The 24,865-nt window shown below is 52.8% G+C and overlaps 8 protein-coding genes across 8 annotated transcripts; 3 read left to right on the forward strand and 5 right to left on the reverse strand.

Moving 5' to 3' along the window:
* Window positions 1-428: 428 nt before the first annotated feature.
* J4E88_001541 (uncharacterized protein) lies at window positions 429-2,312 on the reverse strand (the record flags this gene model as incomplete). Its single annotated transcript, XM_049395210.1, has 3 exons — window positions 429-1,146; window positions 1,205-1,337; window positions 1,421-2,312. The coding sequence occupies 3 exons, from the start codon at window positions 2,310-2,312 to the stop codon at window positions 429-431; spliced, it is 1,743 nt and encodes a 580-aa protein (XP_049259074.1).
* Window positions 2,313-4,061: 1,749 nt separating this feature from the next.
* Window positions 4,062-5,517, reverse strand: J4E88_001542 (uncharacterized protein; the record flags this gene model as incomplete). The annotated part of the gene is made up of 2 exons (XM_049395211.1): window positions 4,062-5,126; window positions 5,179-5,517. The coding sequence occupies 2 exons, from the start codon at window positions 5,515-5,517 to the stop codon at window positions 4,062-4,064; spliced, it is 1,404 nt and encodes a 467-aa protein (XP_049259075.1).
* A 645-nt stretch (window positions 5,518-6,162) lies between these two features.
* J4E88_001543 (uncharacterized protein) lies at window positions 6,163-8,501 on the reverse strand (the record flags this gene model as incomplete). Its single annotated transcript, XM_049395212.1, has 2 exons — window positions 6,163-8,020; window positions 8,074-8,501. 2 exons carry the CDS (start codon window positions 8,499-8,501, stop codon window positions 6,163-6,165), a joined length of 2,286 nt encoding a protein of 761 aa, XP_049259076.1.
* Window positions 8,502-9,372: 871 nt separating this feature from the next.
* Window positions 9,373-10,241, reverse strand: J4E88_001544 (uncharacterized protein; the record flags this gene model as incomplete). The annotated part of the gene is made up of 3 exons (XM_049395213.1): window positions 9,373-9,415; window positions 9,468-10,133; window positions 10,186-10,241. The coding sequence occupies 3 exons, from the start codon at window positions 10,239-10,241 to the stop codon at window positions 9,373-9,375; spliced, it is 765 nt and encodes a 254-aa protein (XP_049259077.1).
* A 2,573-nt stretch (window positions 10,242-12,814) lies between these two features.
* J4E88_001545 (uncharacterized protein) lies at window positions 12,815-13,632 on the forward strand (the record flags this gene model as incomplete). Its single annotated transcript, XM_049395214.1, has 2 exons — window positions 12,815-13,284; window positions 13,335-13,632. 2 exons carry the CDS (start codon window positions 12,815-12,817, stop codon window positions 13,630-13,632), a joined length of 768 nt encoding a protein of 255 aa, XP_049259078.1.
* Window positions 13,633-14,526: 894 nt separating this feature from the next.
* J4E88_001546 (uncharacterized protein) lies at window positions 14,527-16,113 on the forward strand (the record flags this gene model as incomplete). Its single annotated transcript, XM_049395215.1, has 5 exons — window positions 14,527-14,773; window positions 14,823-15,401; window positions 15,451-15,570; window positions 15,625-15,972; window positions 16,028-16,113. The coding sequence occupies 5 exons, from the start codon at window positions 14,527-14,529 to the stop codon at window positions 16,111-16,113; spliced, it is 1,380 nt and encodes a 459-aa protein (XP_049259079.1).
* An 837-nt stretch (window positions 16,114-16,950) lies between these two features.
* J4E88_001547 (uncharacterized protein) lies at window positions 16,951-18,085 on the forward strand (the record flags this gene model as incomplete). The annotated part of the gene is made up of 2 exons (XM_049395216.1): window positions 16,951-16,969; window positions 17,022-18,085. The coding sequence occupies 2 exons, from the start codon at window positions 16,951-16,953 to the stop codon at window positions 18,083-18,085; spliced, it is 1,083 nt and encodes a 360-aa protein (XP_049259080.1).
* A 1,353-nt stretch (window positions 18,086-19,438) lies between these two features.
* On the reverse strand, window positions 19,439-23,279 carry J4E88_001548 (uncharacterized protein; the record flags this gene model as incomplete). The annotated part of the gene is made up of 4 exons (XM_049395217.1): window positions 19,439-20,178; window positions 20,233-20,942; window positions 20,995-23,012; window positions 23,139-23,279. 4 exons carry the CDS (start codon window positions 23,277-23,279, stop codon window positions 19,439-19,441), a joined length of 3,609 nt encoding a protein of 1,202 aa, XP_049259081.1.
* Between the last annotated feature and the right edge of the window lie 1,586 nt (window positions 23,280-24,865).

The raw sequence follows: 24,865 nt of genomic DNA on the forward strand, positions 1-24,865 counted from the left end.
GCCAAACCGGCAGCCAGCAGCCAGCAGCTCTTCGCTTCTCCTTCTCGCACCCCAGCTGCCCACCATGCGCAGGATAGCGCAGCATCCAACAGCAACCCGTTCCGAAACTGCCCCCAGCAAGCACACCAGACCACCGCATCACCGACGTCCTCCGCACGGCGCCGCCTTCTGCCGCGATGACGTCCGCACACGAAGTTAAAGACATTACACGTTGCTCGTTACCGCGTTACATCTACCGGGGCGAAAATATATACATGCGAAAGCCCCACGAAGCCATCGAGAACGCTGGGCAGAACCACGGCAAAGACTATGAGATTTGGATTGCGTAATACACAGAAACGCAAAGTCAAAGGGGTATATAGCCTTGCAACGCCAGACAAGAGGACCAAGGACGGGACAAGGGATAACAAAGATCAAACTAGAGGGTATCACTCGGCGATAGGACCTATATCGCCAGATTTCTTCTTGGTGAATAGCCGTTTGAGAGATGAGAAGCTACTTCGCTTGGAAAGTCGCTTGTTCGAAGCATCTGAGAACGTGGACAGAGAGGTTGGTGGTCGGCTTGGCATGTCTGCAGCCTTTGGGGTTTGCTCAGGACGATTGAACGTAGGAGAGCTGGCACCTAATCGACTCGACATGGAACCTTTCGGCGTACTCAAGTTTCGACTAGGGAAAAGACCAAATTGGGCAGTTTGTCGCGACGACATGGAGGACACGGAGCGTGGCGATGCGTAGCCCGGTGACACGGCTGAGGCGCCTGACACAGAACAATATGCCGAATCTTTGCCGGTCAAAGGCGGACTGTATTCTCCGTTTTGTGGTTTCGCCGACATGCGTTTCGTTGCTGATGCGCTTTCCTCTGCAGATAGGTTAGATGGCGAAGACACTTTATGCTGGTGCCCCGGAACATGTGTTGCACCACTAGACTCTGCATGCGGTGTCGCTCCGTCACGTTGCTCGTCGTTGCGCCAGGCATCACGGTAGTACCCGGACTGATTTGCCTGACGTCGTACATCGACGTCTGTGTTGGAAACGGCAGACGCAGAAGACGAGTCTTCGCTCCGTTTGGGCGTCTCTGTGGTGGAATCGGATGCGTTTGTGATCTCGGGCTGCTGCTGCTGTTGTTGGTACTGTTGCTGCTGCGGCCTCGCTCGCAAAGTCGAATGTCGCTGGGGTGTGCCAAAGCTGGCAGGCGTCTCCCTACCGGATGATGATGCGCTCATGAATGGCGGACGTTCGGGTGGGGGGGTTGGAAGAGGTTTGTTGTTGGCAAAGTTTCGAAATGGGCGTGCCTCGCGCGAATTGGACGAATTTCGTGAAGATGTACGTGTCGCAATCTAGGGCTGTTAGCGAAGCTCCAGCTGAGAACATAGCCCACGAAGCGGGTTCGAAGCGGATTCCGGCAGCGAACATACCAAACTTCTGCGACTTGCAGCGCCACACCGCTTCTCGATCTCATTGCAATAACTGCTGACCTGTACGAGCACAACGCCCAGCCTTTCAGCCTTTGCTACGAGGCTTTGCAAGAATTGCGACCAGCCTCCGGTGTTGCCACACATGGCTGAATATATGCGCCCGATATCCTCATTGCGGTATGTCCATTCGTCTCCCACATCGCCTAGGTATAGATCGAGCTCCTGGTTGGCTTCGCGAAATACGTTGATGTCGATCAGGTAGTCGTTGAGCAGTTGCGACATGCGCCCAATGGTGCGTTCGATTACGATGTTGCCGTCGAGGAGTTGGGCGCGGTATGAGCGGTCTTCGAGGAGGCGATCGAATTCGTTTACGTGTTCCATGGGCACCTTTAGACATTTATGCCGGAACAGCATGTCCTTCATGCTGCTTTCGAGGTCTTCATTCGCCCGCTGCAGGAAACTGTCGAGCTCATTGACATGCTTGAGCAATATGTCGGCGACATCGGCGACGGACTTTTCCAGATGCTGATGCAGCAGGTGGACACCAAAGATGATCTGCGCGACCGTCTTTGTTAGGGGATGAAATTTGCCCTTTGCGTTGCTCCTCCAGTGGCAGTTGTATGTGAAGTTCCACGAGGGCTCAGAGGCATTCTCCTCTCTGCACAGCATTTGCTGTCGCGTCTTAACGCTCTTCTTGGGAATGGCGAAGGGAACGTGCCCCGTTTCGCCAGTGGCGTCGAGCATCGACTCCTCAAAGGGCGCCTGCATGGAGGAGAGGGGGTGTATGGGGAAGGTGGCCGTCATGATGCGTTTGTCTCGCTCGTCTTGCCATTCGTAGGAGTCGCGGTTGTCGAAGCTGCGACGGCCCCTCTGCGATAAGCGTCGAAAAGGAACCATGGCGAGTAGCGAGTGGATGCTACTCCAGCTCGGATTATGGTGCTACAGAAGCCAAAGCCAATGCAAGCCCAAACTCGCAGTTCAAGGATATGGGCTGTGCATAAGCACGAAACACTGGGTTGTCGAGGCCGGGGCGCTGGAGGGTGTATCGTCGTCGGGCCTTCTTAAAGACGCATGGTGCAGGATGGCATTGTGTGTGCAGAGTCTACGCCGCAGGGGATGGAAATGTTGAAGGTGCCGGAGATGGCGGAAGGAAGACTGGACACGGTCCTAAGGTTCAAGGACCCCTTCGGTTCGTCAGTCATCAGGTCACAGGTCACAGATCAGCCTGGGATCTGGCACAGAGACGGGGGGTTTCTGGTCGCCAGGAGGTCTGCAGGTAGTGCAGGAGGCTTGCCCGCAAGCAGGCTGGCGGATGCCTTAGTGCCCGAGACGGTTGGTATCCAGAGGCAGGGCGGGGAAGCCATGGCTACTCTCCACCATACAGCCTTCACGACTAGGAGCAGACGGGCAAGCCTCAAACAAGAATAAACTTTGGCAGTGCCTATCCCCAGCGGCGCCCTTTACTACAGATATCCGTTTTCTAGACCGCCCGCGGCCTTTAGCTGGCTGCAACGTGTCGAGCAGGTGATTTGGCGGTTTGGCATTTTGGCCGTGGCATCCTCACTGTGTGCGCTAGAAGACGCATTGCAGCCGCCAGCAACACACCCAGGAACGCCCCCAAGCTTTCCTATGGCTGCCCTGAGCGACGATCCCGCCATGTCGCCGTTTTCCAACTCGGTCAGGTCAAGTGCCGAGGCTTATCATATCCCGATTGATGTTTTAGCTGCCAAATGGCGCAACCCATAGCAGACGTCATGAATGGGCTCCAACGTGAGTTTACCAAGCGCCACGGTTCCTGGCCGATCTCCGCGGGAAGCTATGGATCCCAAGCTTTGGGATGCACGCGCATAACTACAAACTTGTGCTTGTGCCTGGCAAGCATATTACGGGTCACGAGCATCCAATCACAGGGCACGCGATCGGCAAGCTTCACCCAGCGACCATCACTTCTTCCATCTACCAGCCCGTGTAACATGCTTCTGGCGCTGGGCTAGAGAGCGGCTGGCAGGCACCAACAATAGAAAGTTTGATCAAGATGCAGACCAACGTTACAAGAAACAACGGCGCGAACTACCCTCTCGCGACGCTACAGTAGCAAACCACGAAACTCGTGTCCTTCCATCCCGTCGCCGCAACCCGAACCCGACGAACGAGATGTAGCTGTGCCGGACATTCTACGCCGCGAAATGCGACTCGTCCCGGATCGGATCAGACGGGTTTGAAGACTGCAGAACGATCCGCGCACACATACGCGATGGGCAGGACAATACTGGCGGAAGTCGTCAGCGGCTTTTCTTGCCGACAGCGCCAGGACCAGATGCTGCGCGAGTCGTACAAGCCTGCAGGAATGTCAACTCGGAGTGTGAGCAAAGTCAAAGTCATCAAACTACACGCGCAGATTGGGCAATTGGAGACGCCAGACTCGTTACTTTTTGAGTTGTTGCCATCCACGCGCGATACTGGCAGCGCAGAGTCGAGACGACGCCGGTTGAGGTCCAACAATACGAGGGCATACGAGTCCCATCACCCAGCATCGCTTTGGATGTATGAATGGGGTTCTCTTACAACTATATTGACATGGGTTATAGCATCGGAAGCCGAGTAATATCGAGCGATCATAACGCCTCAACCTACACCTGTGTCCGATTACCAGCCCCTCCATCGGGCCCAGACATCCACGACCGTATCTCCACCCGCGTCCGAGTCGACCACAAGATACCACCCGAACCCAGCGCCAGCCACACAAGCATGGTTTGGCCAGACCATAACCTTATCCCCGATCGTCAACTCGTTGCATTCGCTCCTATCGCCCTCCCATGTCAAGATACCATGCTCTTGGCTGATGCGTCCAACGATCCATCCCGTCTTGCCCTCTCGCTCGTCGTATATGTGCTTAGCGGAAGCATTGCCTAGTGCAGGCGTAACAATACCCCATCCGGGGTAGGACTTGCAAGGTTCGCGACCCATCGCTAGAGAGCCCGCGGATACTAGAGCTTCAGGCTTCGATCGCTCATTGTATACACTTGTTACTTCGAGCAACATCCGGATACCAATGTTAGATTTGGAGAGAGGCTGGAAGGATGACGTGGCTCCACTAGATGAAGTCGATGGCCTAGCATGTGTCGCGACTTGTTGGCAATCTAGCAACGGGTATACCCCTGCATGCAGCTCAACAACGTGATCTTTCTGCAGACGTTGGAGTACGTCTTGGAACTCCTGGACCTTGGGGCTGGAGCTGGACAACATATTCTGTGCTGCTGTCGCTGTGGGTGTTGCGCCTACACTCAGTACCAACTTTCCGTCAAAGCTCTCGGGAACAGCCTTGATTGCTGTTTCTAGACCGACCAGTTCCTCGATGAGACCGTTCGCGGCATCGTCTTCTGAAGATCCACCGTACGAGTGTCCGAAGTGCGAGTAGAAGCCTTGCAAGAAGCATCCAGATGTTGGCTCTTGGCTCTTCTCTACTACCGTCTTGACAAGTGATGGGAAACCCGGAGATGAAGTCTTGATGCCAGCACGCTCGTAGCCCGTGTCGATTTTGATGAAAACTCCTATCTCCAGCTCCGTATCAGAGGCAGCGAGTCGCTCGTGGAACTTGAGAAAAGCCGCCTCGTTGTCGATGATGACACTGACCGATCTCGGCTGCAATTTTGAGGCCAGAGAAATGAGGCGTGGAATTCCAGATTGAGGGACCGGTACGCCGTAAAGTACCTTGAGAGCAAACGTCAGTAATACTTTTTTGATGGTGATATTTGGGACATACACTGGCTTCCCTTCCCACCCCCTGCGCATAGCACAAGTACGGCAACAAGTTCTCCGCCTCCGCAATTGTACTAACGATGAAATTCGCTGGTTGGCTCTGCTCTGCGCCTACTTGCATCTGAGAAAGCTCAAGCGTCTTGTGGCTCTTGACGTGGGCGCGGAACCCGACTTTGAGCTCTGCACAGATGTTGAGCATCGCATCGCAGTTTCGCCGTACGATGGCGCGGTCGAGCACGATGGCTGGTGTGGGCAGGTCTTCGAGCTTTTGGCCCAAAAATTGTGATAGTAGAGAGGCCCGTGAAGGGAGCGGGTAGAAGGGGAGCGGGTTGATGTCCGCCATCTTTAGACTTGAGGTGGTGTTCAGCGTTTAGTTGTGATGTCGAGGTTGTCGGTGTTGATGTTGCTACTCTTTTGATTAAGCTGTCGACGCGCTTTATATATCCTCAATCAACACCGTCGCATATATTTTCCAGATCAGGCACCCAGTCGTGAGTCACTCTCTTTCTTCTGGGCGCAAGACCAGATGGAATCTTTACCAGAGTTTGTTGTGGTGATGCTTATCGGCCGCAGGCGTTAGCCGCCGGAGAAAGAATGTGCGGTGCGGATCGGCCGCGCAGCTTCGTCGAACAAGAGCACGGTTTTGCAAGGCCGCGGATGGTCAGAGGGTCAATTGAGTAGTATCCTGGGGGTAATAAGATATACTATCGTCGCGATACTATCTCGAACGGGTTCGATGCGCAATAAGCTGGGGGTAATAGCTCGACGTTGGGTGCGGATCTCGGCGTTAGTACGGAGTGGGGTGCTGCATCGCGATGGGCCTAATCGACAAGCGACTGATATGCGACAACACACACGTTCATGGATCAAGATGTATGATTTGAATTGATGGGGTAATACGAGACACCGAAATTCACTATAGTCTGTGGAACATGATAGCCGCAAACCCCCAAGGTACGATCTAGCGTGTAGACCGCCGAAACCCTTCCTAAGCGCCCGGCCCTGGCCACACACTACTCAACCTCCTCCTTCTTCCCGTCATGGCACTTCCTGGACTCACACTACGAGTACCCATGGCATTCGCTGCGAAACTGTTTTCGAGGATAGCGTCTTCAAGGTCATCCTCCTCTTCGATTCTATGCACTACGTCCTCCGGTGGCTCCTCCTCAAACACGGCCTGCAAATCAGCGTGCGGACTCAATTGCTTCCAGCTCCTCCAGAAACCGATGTCTTGCAGCCATGTTGTGCGTTTGGAGGGTCCAGGGCCGTTGATGCTGAGGTGGCGACGGGGCTTCCACAGATACCTACGCTCATAGTAGTTGATGGCGAGGAGAATAGGGAAGTTCGATATACGTATCGCTGAGACGTTGATCTTGTGAAACCAGCGGGGCGAAAGTATGAACTTGAGAGGGAGTAGAATAATGAACGCCAATAGGTTAAGGGGTGGGCGGTAGGCGAATAGCGAATCGGACTTGACACCTTCGAAAGTGAGCACGGCGCGGCGGAATTGGATTTCGGCCGTCGCATCTGCTGCGATCTTGCTGAACGTGTTGGACAGAATCGAGACAAGGACTGTCAAGAATAGCGTGTTACCCAGGAAAGCATAGATCACCATCAGGGTAGGACCGAGAATCTCATGGAACCCAGGAGCTTCATCGATGCCTTGGCCATCCAGACCGAACCAAATCCAGAGCATCCACTTGGAGATAGTGATGGAGTTTGGTGAATCTTCGTAGCCGACTTCGGGGTTGCTGATGCTCAGCCATTTGAGCGCCAAGAGGAAGCCGCCAAAGCACCATACAGCGATCAGACTCAGTGCTGTGAACTCCTTGACCATCGCCCTCAGAGCAATGAACAGCATGTTCTCGGGCATAAGGTTGAATGCGATACGTGGGAACAATATTGGGGACGCGACAGCAAGAACGTCAAGGGCTTGTCTACCCGTTTCGTCTTGATTCGTCATCCACCCATGGCACCGCATGCCGAGATAGATGAGAAATATGCCGGCGAATGTAACGTCCAGAAAAGCCCAAAGTTCTTGTGTGTGTACCTCCCAGCCATGCTCAAGGCATGATATGAGTTCGTCTAGAACCCAGCCGCTGCCGTAGAGTAAGAACGTGATCTCGGCGATAGTCAGGTAATGATCTTGTCGCATGGTCATACACCAGCAATAGAGTGCGAGCAGTATGAAGAACTGTACAACTTCGATGATGTTGCGCGTTCTCGGTACCATGAGCCGATACTGATTGAGTGTCGGTGCCTTGCGTGGATCGTAAAGCGAGATGGGCTTATACTTGTAGTGATCCGGTATGATATCCATATAGACGGTCGGAGTGTATACGATCCGTCCCCGATAGATAGCGTCAATGACCTTTTGGCTCGCGGAGCCAGCTAGTAGTACCTTACTTTCGGAGACGATAGCCACTTCCAGCGCCGTCAATTTACCCTCATTGTCACCCTGGCCCTGGTACTCTGATATGTGTCGCGGTGGACAACGCTCTTCGGGCGCGCCTTGGAACGGCTGGAAAGGAGCGACCATGATCTGTGCTAAGAGTAGTAGGCCAGCTTTTCCCGTAGACTCTTCGTCGTGCCGTCGCAGCACCTTCATGGCGACCAGCTCGCAAAGATTGGCACGCGTCAAATCGACAGTTTGATGATGTTGCTGGAATTGCTGTTCCCGAAGAAACTGCATGCGATTGACGAGTAGACAGTACACGATGGATATGTCATCTTCATCGTAAAGACGGTCAACCAGTGGTTTTACAATGAGAACGTTCATACGAGGCTCTCGCAGCTGATCCACCGTGTACGGATCTTCGATGACAGCCAAGACGAGACGTCGTATCCTAGAACATGGTCAATGTCCGCGGTGCGACTCACATCAACTACGTTGACCTACCTGTGGATATTGAAATACGTCCTTGTGTGGTTGCTCGGACCAGGCGTACTGGCTGTCCTAGGAATCATAGGCTCACCCTGCCCATTGAAGCACCCATCAGATCCAGCGTAGTCCTCCTCGGGGAGTAATGTCTCCTGTTCCTCCCTGTTCTTCGCCGATCGTAATGCATCGCTCAGCGTCCTCTGCGTCTCCATCATATGAGGGCGCTTCAAGTACTTTCTGAATTCGATGTGTTTTGATGGCTTCCGCTGAGGCGAAGGCCGACGCTTCGGTGAGACCTCCTCACCACCATTGCTGGAGGGTGCAACAGCACTGTCATTACTGTCGTGGCTTTTGGTGGGATTCGGATTGAACGGTGGCCGAGTGAACGTGCCGTAGGCAGGACTGCCGCTTCTGTTCCAGTCTGGGTTTGATGTTGGGCCTGACATATGAGACTTAAGTAATAGCGGTAGTGAGGTTTCCTCAAGCTGCACAAAAAAGAGCGGGTCCTTCCGGGGGTTGCGGCAGCGCGACAGAAGTAGATAAGCCTCACGTCTGGAGCGTGACTGGCGGAGGGTGCTGCCGTCTGTCGAACTTCAATGCGCTTCGCGCGTCGCGACAAAAGGATTCAAAGTCGCTCAATGTTTTCGGGCAGGTAGTCTCGTCACGATTGAGGGTTTTGCGTGGCTGCCGATAAGGTGAGAAAAGAAAGCATGGCGCTGCGCCGGTTGAAGGGTCCGCAAGTGAAGTTTCACGCTAACGTGATCGGGCGAGATCTCCCTGATCATCCGCGACGTCACCCAGTGACAACATCGCGAAGCTGTCGGTTATCGCAACAGCGCGTGTACAGCCATCATCTCCATCTATCAACTATCATTCCCGGGTTCTTGCCTCACTTTCACGAAAGGTGTGACCTCGTCCAAGTGTGAAATGGAGAGCTACTACCTCCCGAGGTCGCCTTCGCGCACGTGAGCCACGCTGTGCACGAGAAGCTTCCATATCGACACGGCGAGCTACATTCCAACGATTCCGCAATACGACCAATGGGGATGAGTACGACAGAAATGAGGCGATTTCGTTGTTTGCTATAGGGGAACTGGAGCTCGTAGCTTGCTACCCGGGTATCCTGGGAAAGAGACACGGACGCTAGTCAATTGTACACTGGAGCAGTGTCTTTGGGTATGCATATCTGGCTACATGCTGTACCTCTGTTGACCGCTACATCTATTTCCCGACCCAAGCCGTCAGTCTCAAGACCCCATGATACCCACCTCTGGTCTGCTGAGGTTCCTCAATCGGACCGACATGCTTCTGCGACAATTACATCGACACCCTGCGCCGTCCAAGACCCTTCTTACCGTGCCTAGTCGTCTTGTTAGCTCTCTATTCGTTCTATAAGCCTCACAAGTGCTTACCTTGTAGACTTCCTAGCGGAGTTGGATGCGGTCTGGATGAGCTGCTGGGGGAAGATGTAGTTCCGCGGGGCAGCAGTTCTGGAAGGGCCATGTGCAAGGCTACGACGCCTCGAATGGCCCAATGAGACGTTGGCCATGAAGTCCTTGTGGAAGTTCCGGTGGGGGATATACCACTTGATGTTGGCGAAGTCAACGTAGCAGTCTGCTAGGAAATAGCGCAAGGGGTCCCAAGCCCGAGTGTAGTAATAGACATGGTTGATCACGTCAGGTCCAGGGTGGTATCGGAAGCCATTCGGCCAGATAAAGTGGAAGTTGTCTACAATAGCGCGAAACACGATCTGAGCGGAGGTAGAGTCTTCCATTTCCACGGAGAAGAGGTAAAGACTGCTCAAAGTGATGTAGCGAATCCTGGCGACAGCTTCCATGGTCTGGTCGCCGGCAGTCGGAAACTGTCGTCGGGGAGGCTTGTTGTCGCGAAGGAGGACGATGTAGTCACTGATGAGACCTGGCGGCCGGCTTCTCATGTCCACCTTGTCCTCGCGGATCTTCTTGCACTGCTGGGCAATCTTTGCTGAGCGTTCGAAAACGAGATCTCGACATAGTTTTGCTTGTGCGACATCTCCACTGTTTGGCAGGCGGTGGAGGAAAGTGACCATAGCAGGTGGCCTGTTGGATATGTGTTAGATGAAGACGAAGAATTTGATAGTGGGGCTTTTACTCTCTCAACGCATCCTGCGCCTTGAGGAATTCTAAGAGGAGTCGCTTGTCGGCCATGGCGAAGGAGATACTTGTTTGGTCCTGTTTGATCGAAAGGGTTCTGTGTGCGATCAAGGAGGACGGGCGGAATATCTTGGGAATAACTTCAAAATCGTTTGCCCGGTTTAGTCACGTTGTGGCGCACGGAACCTTTTCTTTCCCTTTCTTCCAGTACGTCATTCGCTACAATTACGCTCTTTCAGTAATCACCGCGCTCCAGGTGCTGTGAGCTACAGGGTCGATGTGCTGTAATTCGTCGTCTCTATTAGCGGCGAGCGGCTTGAGTACATGTTCGCTTGGCAGTTTCCAAGTCATGACGGTACCTAGGATACATGCGCAAAGCGAAACGAGGACAAAAACCACAGACTGCAACGCATGAGTCTGAGTCTAGTACCCGTGTGCGGGAACCTCACCAGATGACATTTTCGCTTTACTGATAGAGTACTGCTATATCCTTCCTTTCCGTATCCAGCGAAATTCTAGATCGCAATCGTGGTCTCCGGAATGATCTTTGTCTCAGACGCCTGAGTACAAGATTACCAGTGAGTGTGATATTCCCATAACAGCACCTTCGGTCACAATTCATCGACCGGGCCCTCCACGTAGTATACCGCTATGAAGTTATCAAAGTTCCTTAGCTGAGCGTGATTCCATATCCAGTAATGCGTTCCATCTAGAGAGATTTCATTGACCCAGCCCACATTTTGACTTGCGATGTAATTTGCCGCCCTTCGATTCGCTTCGTTTATCGCTGTGTCAAGATCGTTGCAGACACATTCCGTAAACGTACTTTGATGTATCAAGGCATGCTGATCGATGCATCGTATGCCGGTGAAACCCAGAGTAAAGTGATACGGGGGTATGCGGCGACACACGACCCATTTTTGTACCGCCGGCTCGGGCAATGGTTGCACTGCGAGAGGCATGCAGTGACCATTCGTCAATAAAGTAGGTGCAGACATGGAGCGACCATTTGTCAATGAAGTAGGTGAAGACATGGAGAAGACCACTTAGCGGAAATCAGATGGGAAAGTCGAGCGATGGGTACACATTGTGCAGGAGGATTAAGAGCGCCACTGATAAAGCCCAATAAGTTTGATGAGAGTCACGAGAGACAATAGTGTGACGTAAATCACCTGTTCGTAGACCGACAAACATACCTACTTACGCGCCGCATCACTCTCACGTAAAGACTGACCTACTCAACGTACATCTAGAATCTTCTACGAGCACCTTCATTGCCGCAAAAGAAGGCTTGTGCCCCTAAGGAATCTTCTTACTGTACGCCGAGTGATCAAATCCAAAGTATACATCGTCTTGTGTGATCGTCGTCGCTGCTTATCGCGGTATGAAATACGTCGGCCCATAAGAATGTCTCGAGATCTTATCTCCGCTGCCCAGGCCAAAGACGCAATCACCCATAGCCACACTTCTCATGCTATTCGTGAATGCGAGATACCAAGTCGACCACGAGCAAGACGTCAGATTGAGCAAAGCAGATGTGGCTCACACAGGACGCCAATGCAAGCCTACCCACCTATTGCCGCGCTAATGTTATTATCTATTGCGACTTCGGCGTAAGGAATGGACAGGACTACCCAATGTTCGAGGACTGTGCTTAATTCTTCGATCGGTCCGGGGAGATCATGGGGGTTTTGCAGAGCGCGGAGTCCTCTGGTCTAAAAATGAAGAAAGACCATGATATTGTGCAGCCCTGACCTGATCGCGTCCAGCCTACAACAGCCAAACACGAGTCCGACATCTTTTGTGCTAGTAGTTCGAACGACAGGGAGCGGTGCATGAAGCTGAAGGACGCAAAGTAATGTGAGCCGAGCAAACGCGAGTACAAATGTTCAACGCGCAGATGGAAGGGTCGCCTGGCGTGTGATGCTGGATGCGGAGTTTGAGCAGCGCAGTCCGAGATAACCTGGCTATCTAGATAGCTTGGGAGCTGATAGAGACTTCACACTGAAGGCCTTGGGATGGTGCGTCGACTGCGAGCGATCCGGTACCTACCTACGTAGTCTGATCAGAAGTAGAAAGGGGTAGCGACAGCGCGACGTCCACGTTGGAGTAGATGAGCTCCATATGTTGAGGTATGCCAGTATGGCATGAACCCTTCGGTTAGTGCCTCGGCATCACGACCGTTTGTATACCCACAATACCATTATCCCACTTGAGTCAATAGCGCCTACACGGAGCTTCTCTCCGGTTCAAAACCGCGCCATTCTGCTCAAATCTCGTCGTCTGTACAACCATCGTAGCCTGTATTTCCGGTCGCGCAGCCAATGAGAGCCTCAGATTCTCCTTCATGGTATTCTCAGTCACCTAGAGATGGCGCACCTGCCGGAAATAGAGACGTGACTGTTTGTAATCGTAGGTGCCTGACAGGCAACTATCCGTATTGAGGCAAGCGGACCAAAAGGACCATCGCAGCGGGAGATAGACCAGATATCCGGGTCACTCTCGATCGATCCTCAGCCTCGTCTCTCCACTTTGACCAAGCTCTTGATACCTCACTGCTTCGCTGAGCCTCATCGTTTTGCTGAACGTCTTCGCTGAACCTCTTTTCTTTGCTAATACCTTTCGCGATGGCCACTAACACTTTCAAAGACTACTACGCGGACCTCGGTCTCCAGCTTGGCGCTTCCACTGATGCCATCAAGAAGGCATTCCGTGAACTCGCTAAGACGCATCACCCCGACAAGTCCGGTGTAGCAGATGCCGATGTCTTCCGCCGCGTTCGTGAGGCTTTCGAGCAGCTCACCAACACCGAGTACCGCACCGAATACGACCGCACCTACATGCGTAACAAGTACCAGACTGGCGCTCCCACTGAGCAGACGAACCATGATGCCGGTAACGAGAACTTCGGTGGCAAAGGCCCCGCCAACTACGAGGCTGGTGGAGCATACAAGTCCGGTAGAGCAAGCCCGCCGCCTCAGAAGCCGTTCCGCAAGCCATATGAGGCAAGCTGGCAGTACTACTTGGGCAAGGAGTATACCGCATGGCAGGAGAGAGACGCCGCCTACCGCATGAGGCACCCTGAGGCCTATGAGAGGTATGTGGCCCATCATCTCCAAACTTGATCTTTGCTAATATTGTTTTCAGTCCGTTCGAAGGCGGGCCTCCAACTCCCAAGCCTGGCGCGAAGGCACATGGCATGGTCGTGCAGATGTCTCACCCCTGCGGCCAACAGACGTGCATCTACAAGAGCACGGCATGGCGTCTTCAAGTTGGCGGTGATGACTATTGCGTCTTCTGCATGGCCGTTCACACCGGCGGCATGAGATGTCCTGGTTGTGAGGCCTTGGCCTGCAAGGCGTGTGTGGAGAAGATTCGCGCGCTGGAGCGAAGCCCCTTCGAGGGTATGAGATCCAAGGCCCAGTACTGCTCCTCTGGTGGTTGAACAAGAGGTAGAATTGTGAGAGGCATGGTGGAAGATGTTCAAGGATGGTTGAATAGGCTCCAAATTACCAAGGAATAGATATTCATGTACCAATGTGCACTCCCAAGCTTCTCTTCATCGTGAATACCGCCCTCAGTTTACACCCACAGATACCCAGAGCACGTTCGCGAGAACATCTCACACAAAAGAAAACTGAACAGATTTGCCGCCTACATCGATGTAGAAACGTGCAAAGTGGGTGGCCTAACGTCAATGTAGGCTCCAGGGTGTTGGATGTTTTCTTTGAATGAGGTGTGAAGATGGATGTATCCACGATGGGGTGCCGTCATATCTGAAACCAGCCCCCTTGGTTTCACGCGGCAGCTGCTCGCGAAGCCGCGGTCGGTTGTTCCTGCCGCCCCTGACGGCGCATTGACCCCGCACAAACCAAGACCTTGCATCATTGACGCGCCCAGCCGTCCCACATTTTAGAAACGCCGTGGTGTGTCACTCCACTTATTGACGCGCAAGCCCCCCAAGCCTATCGTCAGCCCGTACCGGGAGGGGACCTCCATGTATGACGCCCGGCGCTGTGCTGCTCCGCGCTCCATGATTGGGATCAGCTTGGCCGAGTGCACAAAGCGGCTATTCTATTCGGGACACCATCAAGTTAGCATACCGTGTTCGTATCTCCTTGTCCTAAGAACGTGAGCAGTGGCACGGGACAAGGACACTAATTCATTCTATACTAATCCCTTCGATTCACTGGGCCATTTCAGAGCTAGTGCTGTTTACAACATCTTGACGAATCGAGACCTTGACCTTCTACATTCCTTTGTGTTTTGCTGGACATACACTCATCCACAACCGACCGTCGCCCTTCGCTCATTTCAACAATACAAGTCCACATTCAACATGGACCTTTATCGAGCTACATTCGCTGGATCGCTAGTGCTCAATGCACTTGCTTTCTACCAGTCGCACCGCTCACGCAAGGCGGCCGTCGTAGAGACTGCGACCACGGAAAAGAAAGACGAGCATCAACATGTAGAGCCTGATCTAGAGGGCTTGAGCAAGCTGAAGAAGCGCTTCTTCCCTATTTACTTGCTCGTCAATGCCGCAGACTGGCTCCAAGGACCATATATATACCCTATTTACAAGGGTATGTTCGGACAACCACTATTCTCCAGTCTATGCTAACGCATATATAGATGAGAAAGGACTCTCAGAAGAAACAGTCGCATTCCTGTTCCTTACGGGCTTCATCGCCGCCGGCATCTCCGCATCTTTCGTAGGCGCACTCGCAGACCGATATGGCCGCAAGACCGCATGCTTGGGTTACTGTGCCCTTTACTCTCTGTCGTGCGCCACTCTCCTTACCAACAACATCTACGTCCTCTTCTTCGGTCGCATCCTCGGTGGTGTTTGCGGGACTGTTCTTTGGAGCGTCTTCGAAAGCTGGCTAGTTGCTGAGTTCAATCATCTCATGTTGCCCGACGGCGAACCCCACCTCAGCGCGATATTCAGCACAATGACCACGTCCAACACATGTGTAGCTATTGGTGCGGGTATCTTCGCTGAGTGGGCAGTCAGGATGGCAGGCACCGCAAAGGCGCCGTTCATGGCCTCCATTGCGTGCTTGAGCCTGTCCTTCCTTGCCATCTCGAACTTCTGGGGAGAGAACTACGGTTCAAGCAGTCGGAGAGCATCAGAGACTGAGGGGCTGCTCCAGCAGGAAGAGGCCACCCCAGCTCCTCCAGCTACTTCTGCTCTCCGGACTATTCTACGTGGTACGTTGAAGCCTCGTTACCTGAGATTGCTTTACTAATTGACGTTTAGATCGCAACATAATGATGCTTGCGTTGGTCTCAGGATTCTTCGAAGGGTCTCTTTTCCTATTCATCTTCTTCAAGTTCCCGGCGCTGAAGCTTAGTCACAAGTTGGCGGGCTCAACAGATGGTGAGCAGCCTTCTACCCACTCTATGCAAGCACAACCAGGCTAACACCAACCAGAACTGCCATTTGGTCTCATCTTCGCCATCTTGATGTGTTCGATGATGTTTGGTTCGCTCCTTTACAAACATCTCTCCACATCTGCCTCACCTGTGCCAGCACAAAAGATGCTGACAGGCATCCTCGCAGTCTCATCTGCCTGCTTCTTTGTTCCTGGACATTTCCGGGACGAGCGCGTCACGTTGTGGTGCTTCTGCATATTCGAGCTGTGCTGCGGAGTTTACTACCCCGCAATGGGCTCTTTGAAGAGCAAGCTTGTCGAAGACGGCTCAAGAGCCAGCATTTACGGCATTCTTCGCATTCCGCTCAACGTTTTCGTTGTGCTTGCTTTGAGCACTACGAAAGAAGGTAAGCATCGCCGCTTTGTTTGGGACGAAAGGCCTAATACTAACAATGAGTCCAGGCGAAGCGCATCGCGACACCGTATTCACCACGTGCAGCGTGCTCTTGGTGGCGGCCGCCATTGTCGTTCACAAGACCCTCACATGATCTCATTACAGTTTCCACTTTCCTTTTCCGTCTCCCCTGCATGGCACTAAAACTAAACATAACCTCGGGATCACGCATCATCATCAGAAAGCCTCGCGCGAAGCGGAGCAACATCCAAGATAGTCGCATCGCGAAATAGCGATTTACATGTATTATACCCACAATTCCATTGATAGATACAATCGATCCTATGACATCATGCTTGCGACGCGTCTGGAGTGTGCGTCTTGAAACGCGTGCGCCGTGCCTCAGCTGCAGGAGCAGCAAGACAAAGACACGGACGAAACAACCGCTCATGATGATCAATCGACCCACATCTGCCCCGCCGCCTCATCTTCCGCCGTGCGGCTAGTCATCCTCCCCGTCGTCCACTAGTCGCGGTGGTATCCTGACTGGTGCGAAGATAGCGGCGTGCGGCTTGAGCGGGGTTTCGTAACATCTAGCCCGTACGGGTCTTGGATGTTCTTGTTCGATCAATGCTAAATCTGTAACGGGGGTCTACCTGATGTTTGGTTGTGATAAGCGCTCGGCAGATGTACACGTAACACTGTTGGCCTTTCCGCTGTTCTTGTTTCGCGTATCCTTGGCATATCTAAAGGACCGATGTCCACCATGCCGCCAGACTAGGAGTCAAGTTGTCTGGGGCCTACTTGTCGTGCATCTTCAAACCCTTGGCTTCGCTATTGTCTACTCCTTCTTTCTCTCTTCTTTCTCTCTTTGTGTACGCTTGACGCGATTGTTACCTCCACCGATTCAACTCGGAGGTCATACATCACGGTCGTTCCTTCGACTCAACTCTCCCCACCAATCCCACGTCACTCTTTTCCGCTTGCGAAGATGTTCAGGTCTTTCGGTGGTAGGTTCAACTCCCTCGTTGTCCTTTCAACACGTACTAACACATCGTACAGCCCGCATATTCGCTGGAATATTCGTCGTCGTTTTCCTAATCGTCATTTTCCATAACGAAGAATCCGCTGGCACGGCACTACTTCCTTACCTCCCCGTCCTCCCATCGACAGGGTCTTCTCAACCCTCCTCCATCCTACAAGCATGGATAAAAGACCGATCTGCGCTTTCGGAAAAGTCGTGGAAGAAGAGCGTTGAGCTCCGAGACCAGATGGCCAAGTCGCATCCGGACAACCCGAAGATCCCATTCTTTCCAATGGACTTCCTCAAATACCCCTTCACAATCTGGGACTTCTTTCCACCAACATGGACATGCCCCCACGACATCCAGCGCGTCGGTAGGCTCGGCGACGGAGGAAAATGGGTATGCGGAATGAACATCTACGAGAGTCTGCCCGCACCCAAGTCCGCTTCTGCTACCATCGGATCGCAAGAACCCCTCGTGGACGCACAAGATGGCCTGGTCATGTACAGTTTCGGTATCAACGGCGAGTCCTCTTTCGAAGCTGAGATGCTCGAACGCGTCCCCAGCGCCCGCATCTGGGGCTACGACTTCTCCGTCGACTCCTGGGGTCCCCAAATTGCCGAGAAGCACCGCCATCGCACCTTCTTCAAGAAGGTAGGCCTGGGCAAGGAGGACAAGCATGAGTCCGACCCACCATTCTGGACCCTGCCCGCCTTGATGAAGCAGAACAACCACACCTACATCGATATTCTGAAAATTGATATCGAAGGCAGCGAATACGACGCCCTGGACACGATGATGAACGCTTTCGACAACATGAAAACTGCATCTGGAAAGTCTGTCCTGCCCATCGGCCAGGTCATGATCGAACTACATCTCGGCGACGGCATCAACCTCGATAACGCGGGCGGCGGTGGCAGCATAGACTTTGGCCGCTTCAGGTCATGGTGGGAGAGGCTCGAGCGTATGGGTATGCGACCCGTGTGGATGGAGATCAACCTCTTTGCTGTTACTCTGGGTAAGAGCAAGGCGAACCCGAGATGTACGGAGTACGTCTGGGTCAATGCCAAAGATCAGCGAAGTGTTCTTTGGAATGTATAAATAGCATCTGCTTCGGCAGCAGGATGAGCGGCGTTTGGAGCTTTACTCCGACATTATAGATATCACGTTCAGCCAATTCATCCTTATTTTCTCCTTGACGATACGTGTTCTTGAAAGCGGCGTAGGTTGCTCGTGGTGTGGTTGTGCTTTCCTTAGAAACGCCGAGCTGTCGAACTGCCGTGCCTGCGGGCGACGCTGATGTCAGATGGAGACTTGTCTGAATGCGATCTAGCGTCTGGCTCTCCCAGCCGCGCCACTCTCACAGTGTCACTTTGCGTAACCAACATCTTTCCATCGCGAACAACCCCCAAGACAAACAAAGACACATGTCATTATGCGAACACGAGTCCGCTCCGCCCCATGCAAAACTTCCAAGCCCTAGCAAGCCTTGTCGCAAGCCTCCCACCAGCGCCTCACATCCTGCGCCCACCATGCCCGGGCAGCTAACGTTTCGGCGCCGAACTCCGTGCGCGTTACAAGATCCAGCCTCGCAATCAACCCGAGATTCTAAGCATTTGACCCGAATAATGCTATGCAGCCGGTGTTGTTGATAATGTGGTTCTGCGGATCCGCTGGAAACGGTTGACCGAAGGATACCTTTGGGAGATTGGAAGATCGCAATCAGAGAGGGGAGTTGATACCGCGGTGGGAACTAAGCCGCGATTAGACTTCCCCATGGGGCCGCATCTTGAGCCGCTGCAACCTCGTCGAGATCAAGATCTAATATCCGAGGAGAGACCGGCGGTAAGCCCTAGACATGGAGGTTTGGAGATGTAGACTTCCCTGCGCATTTCACCACATAAGCTCCGCTGAGTTGAGGGTTCATTAATCACATAGTGCTAACTGTGCGATCTGGGCTCGCACGACTCGTCTGAAACCACGCCTATCCGCGCTTCGTGTGTCTGAAGCGGCGCCAAGCGCCGAGACATTGACAGCCTACCGCTTCTAGAAGTCTGACTGCCCGGGGAGAAGAAGGAGGTTCGCATCGCTAAAGTGCAAAGGTCGTGCAAAGACGGCGTTCCAAACGATCTTCAGACATGAGGATACACTTCAATTTGAAGAGACAGTTATCGAGGCTTTCGCGAAGGCAAAACCAGAGTAGACCGGATTTGTTCTGAGCGGGCCGGGCCGAGCGCCGTTGGGAAGGGAACATGCGTGCTACAGAGACAAGGCACAAAGAGGCCTATAACCTGAGGTGAACCAGATGTGTCATCTTCCTCATGTTTAAGTCACGAATGCAAGGTCGCCCACAAGTACACCGCATCCCCATGAAGCGCAAGAGGAAGTGCAAGCACATTTTGTGTGTATAGGTGTATGGAGACCTAATCTCATTCTCGGGATCATGACCCGTACCTACTCACCACTACCCAGTCCACTCCCGAAGATCTTGTCTATCCTCGTCGCTCTCTCCCATACCACCTCTCCCTTTCCATCTTCTCCGCCCTTCTTCTTGAAATACAGTATGCGATGCTGGGGAATGAACTCCTCATCCGTCTGCTCTGTCTTCCACTTCTCGAGACCTGTTTCCTTCGCGCCCAAAAAGCGGTCTTCATATCCGATGATATAATCGCTCGGATCAAGACTTGGGTCCCAGCGTAAACGGTTGAGCACATCGGAAGCAGGACGTAGTTTTGTTCTCGACAAAGGTGCTGAGGTGGGTTTGGGGCGCTGTGGTATGGTACGCTGAGGCTTGGTCTCATCGGCGTCTTCAACGTCTTCATCAACGTCTTCCTCGTCGTCGGAGTCTGAATCTATGTCCATGGCGTAGATACCCCATTCTCGATCGTCCAGTCGCAAGCCTCTGACATCGCTAGACCTCACTAGCGAAGCGTCGATCCATGAAGTGCTTGCATCGAAGTTCTTCTCATCGGTTCGCAGCTGCGTCAAGAAACGATCCAGTACCTTTTCGAGAGCTTGTTTGGCGAGTTGCTTGTCGTCCGCGCTATGTGCTGAGACGGCTTTCTCGGATTTCGAGAGGCCGATCAGGTAACAGCCGTGGTACTCTTTGCCTTCGCCCACGTCGAAGGAATTGCTGTCGACGAAGCGAGCTGGCCAGATTTGTACTTCCGACTTGGGTATGGCTTTGTAGATGTCTGTCAAGGTTAATAAGATGATTACGCAACAGATATTTCCAATAGGCGGCTTACCTATGACGAGCGAGATGCATCGAGACTCAACCCAACCGACCAGGCTCTTGCCCTTAGCCAATGTACGGCCCCAAAACTGGATGTCGACTTTGACGAAGTTGTTGTAGTTGCGAAGGAACTCTGCAGCTCCATGAGGAAGTTGCGACTCTGGTTCTGGAGCAGATGGTGCACCGAAGAATGCCTTCCACGTCATTCCTGGCTCGCAAAGCTGCTTTTCGGCGGTCTTGAATGCCTTAACGAGCAGCTGCAGACCGGGAACCGTAGCCGTATGAGCGATATTCGAATTGGGTGCGTGGTAACCCAACACCACCATCGGCTCTCTTGCGCTGCGATAATAACGTGGCATCTTCTTGTGGAAGATGGCATCGTAGACGATGTCGTTCGTCCAATCGAACTGAGCGTAGTGATGGAAGAAACACGCAATAATGTCTGCAGCCGTGACTGGGCCGGCGTCATGCCCAAGACTTTTGCAGACCCAGGAGAGCATGAGCGTGATGTGTACGCCTCCAAGGAACCCGAACTTCGCACTATACATGCCGCGCTGGACAGCCCATAGCTTGATGGAACGATAAGCTAGGCGGAATGCAGAGAGCGACGGCAGTGTACGTTGAATGTATAGCAAATCGCGGTAAGGCTTGAGCTTGCGGAGCGAGAGAATAGAAAGGTTGAAGATGGGATCAGATGCTGGGATACTCCGGAATTCATGCCACCTAGTAGCTGAATGTTAGCGCTGCTAAATCACAATCGTTACATAAGACTCACCTCTCGACGACCTGTGGCGCAGGACAATACTGCAGATCCATGAATATGCCGTTGACGGACAGTTCGAGCATGGTGCCGGTGCTGGCCTCAACCTTCCGCAAGATCCTGACACCTTTGACTTCTGCTTTGGCAAGTCGTTGTCGAGCGAGCCGGAAGAAGGTCTTAGAGCTAATGGTGCCGATACAAAGGCAGTCAATGTCCGAGTCTGCAGTCCATACACCCAGGGCGTACGAGCCAACTGGCACTATAACCAATGGTATATCAGGTTGCGCTGGATCTCCATCGTCTGATGTACCCAGTAGTATGTGCTGGAGGCTTGCAAGTGCGTCACGCCGATTGTTCGCTTGATCTTCGTTCGGGAACATGCCGTGGGTCTCGAGCACTGAAACGAGGCTCGTGGTCTCTACCAAAGTTCCATCCACTCGCTTGTATTCCACGGCAGGCTGATTTGAGGAGGCTGTTTCGTTTCCGGTGCTCGCCATCGCTTCGTTCACTTTAATCTTCGCTCTCACTCCATAATGGTCACTGGCTGCAACCTGTGCACCGTCGATCATCTCCGGAACGCCGAAATGGTTGAAGCGGTCTATGCGGAGTGAATCCTGCGACCGAAATAGTATTCTATCGTAACGCTGTGGCCGATCGTGAGAAGTCGTAGTCGTTCCTGCGGCAAGTCGGTTGTTCTGGGGATCGAATGTCGCACCCTCTTCGCCCTCGAACAAATCTCCAGATGCAGTTGTACTCGTTTCGTCCACTCCTTCAACACGGGCAACAGACCAAGCATCAGATAACCCAGCTTCCCGAATCTCGGCCTCAACTGTTGCTAACAGGGATACAGTCTCGCTGGATATGGATTGGTCCTTGACGGAGGTCTCAATGGTGTAAGTCGACGTGACTAGGTTGAAATCTCCTGCGATGACCCATGGCTCGCTTTCGTAGTGACGTTCTAGGTATCGTGTCAGAGTTCCCATCTGAGCTTTCTTAGTAGCGACTGAGCCATCAGTAAGACCAGCAGTCAAATGAACTCCAGCGACAACTAAGCTCCCCAAGCTTCTAGTGCCAGATGCCGTAACGCCTCTCAATCGCGCAACGAGAGCACTCTTGTGTTTGTGATGGAAGGGTACCGAATGCCAGCTAAAAGGATAGCGGCTCAGAATGACGACGTTCCGTAGACTGGGGAGAGGACCTAGATCGTTTTGGCATGGCGGGCCATGCGAAACAAATGGGTATATGTGTGCAATGTCCTGACGAGTGAAGAGGAGATAGTCGAGAAAATCGTCGGAGACCTCTTGCAACACCAATACGTCGGCTGTCGCTTGTTTGGATAGGATTGTGTCTACAATCAACGGGTCGCGGTCATGGTCCGGCGGATATTCGGTGTCTACCAAGACATTGTAACTCGAAACAGTGATTTCCATCACTTCAGCCTCGTTCGTGTTCTCGCATGTGTGCGGCGACCATCTGGATTCATTGGGATCGAAGCAGAGAGCTGGTTCGTTGCGCACCTCGTAATCCTCAAGTAAAGATTCTTGCTGAGGCTCATCACCATCCAGTCGGGGTGCAGCCGGATTCGAGTTGGGCAGCTTCACCCAGTAGTCTGGAATGTGAGGTCTCCAAATATCGCCTGAAGCCCCAATATGGATAGTTCCATACAACCGCATATAGTCAGTCGACAGCGAGCCAGTCGTTCTCTCACGAATAAGGATAGCAAGCGTGCCGACGCGGAAGTGTATGTTTGGTAATCTTTGAGCCTTGCGTAGGAGGTATGACTGCGAGAGTAGAGGATTACCCTGTGTTTGACCGATAGTGAGGTGGGGAGTAAATCGAGAAGGACCTTGGCCTAATGCTTGCAGTACAGTCGTACGCAGCGAGACGAGAGGCGAGTCTTCCTCACCACGGTCACCGGTACCCAGAAATACGGTGAAGTTGTTCTTTTGCACGAAACCACCGGCTTGAGCCAGTTCTGCATCGATGGGCGCCTTTTGGGTTAAATGCTGTGCCAAGTACCCTTCAATCTGCTCCTGTGCTTTTGGAAGCTGCTCTGGTGCAACGAAAGGGTACACAAGGTTGATGTGAGGTGGCCACTAGAAAGTTTAAAACTTTAGTCAATGTGTGCTTTCTCTGAATCCAGAACGTATCTCACTCACCTTCCCATAGGCCTTGTCGTAAAGTTCCCGCAGCTGATCTACGTGACCGCATTGAGAAGCGGGTGGGATGATGCACAACGCTGTATCGTATGAAGTCGTTGATATCCGCGCTGGAAGAGAAGTATGGTCGGTGGCCGCCATGTCTAATAGCAGAACGAGATGCAGAGAAGACGAATGAAAGGGGTATGTCGAGTGCGTCAGAAAGGACTCTGGTGTCTCATGAATCTGATCTCTTGTAAGTGTACAGCGATCTTTATGTCTTGTACAAGAGACACGCTCAAACACTTTACTCCACTCCGTGAATCAGCATGCTTCCCAATCAGGCGATACATATGACTCCGGGGGCTGTTGAGCCTCATGCAAGAGGCGCAGGCAGAGTGAGCAAAAGTGAGTCATTCGCGCTAACCAAAACGAAGCGGTCTCTGGCTTCAGGGCTGGGTGCGATGCTGCGAGAACGCGTGCAGTCGAACCTGTAATGCGATGGTATGTGTAACAGCATTGAGCGCACCGCAAAGTGACTCAAACAAAGTCGGGCCTGTTCTCATGCAATGGCGAGTTGATGGCTGTGTGGGAGAGCTCCCATCGGCCCGAGGCTGAAGTGGGGTCAACCGCGCCTGCGCCTCAGGGCTGCAGTACCTGCCTGCGCAGGCATCCCGAACAACCCATGCAACCTTCCCTCACCCAACCTTGTTGCGGCCTCTACCAGCAAGCAGCTATGGTCGGCTTTCTAGATCTACCGAGCGAACTGGTCTTCAACATCATCGACCTTGTGCTCTCGTCACCTACTGTTCTACCGAAGAATGGCACGCGTCGTCGGCCCAGATATCCAACCGACGTACGCAGTCTTTACTGTGTACCGAGCCTGGATTATTTGAAGGATTCAGGAGTTCCAAGCCTTCTACTAACTAGTCAACGAATGTATCGCGAGACCAAAGAATATCTTTCAAAAGCGCCGCGGAACTTCGAGGTCGATATCGCAGTTATTGACGACCACTGGTTGTGGCCGACACGGCGCGTTGTTCCCGCGCGCGAGCTTGAAGGAACCATCGAGAGATTAGACATCAACATAATCCCGTGCTGTACCACGGATGGACGGCATCTGCAGACGGACTGGGATCACGAAGACCGGCATCCAGCTGACTTGTCCACCTATTGGCTGCTTCTTGCCGGAGGACTGTCGTTCCCTTTGGCTCGCTTCTTACTCGATGATAGTTCGAAAAGACATCGATCACAAGTTTTCCGGGGTTTGGAAACATGGGTCGACCCACTGTTGGACGAGCACTTAGACGATGGCCGGAACACCATACCTGTTACTCGGATTGATACTGTGACTATCAATATTGATACGTGGAGGTATGGAAACGGCAACAAAGAGATCGGTCTTGCAGAAATACCTTTCCGTAAGATTGAAGGTCTGGCACATCTGGACTTTAAGGAGCTGTACCCAGTGGACTTCGCAAAGTCAGAAACCTACCTTCGCGAATTGATCAAATACATCGATGAGCGACTGTATGGTACGGGGAAAGTAGCGAAAAAGATCGGAAAGATACAATTTTACCTTGATGGAAAGTTGTCAAGAGAATTGAACACAGTGGTATGACATAACGGCCAAGCTGTACCGCGAGGCGACGCTATGTGGAACTCACAACCCTTCCTGAACGCAAACACCAGCAATGCCCAGCCTATCAAATCAACCCAACTAGCTTATCTTCGACATCGTGGTTACG

The sequence above is a fragment of the Alternaria novae-zelandiae genome (assembly GCF_023758075.1).
Source record: "Alternaria novae-zelandiae strain BMP 2774 chromosome Unknown scaffold_2, whole genome shotgun sequence".
In the NCBI taxonomy this organism is placed as follows: Eukaryota; Fungi; Ascomycota; class Dothideomycetes; order Pleosporales; family Pleosporaceae; genus Alternaria; species Alternaria novae-zelandiae.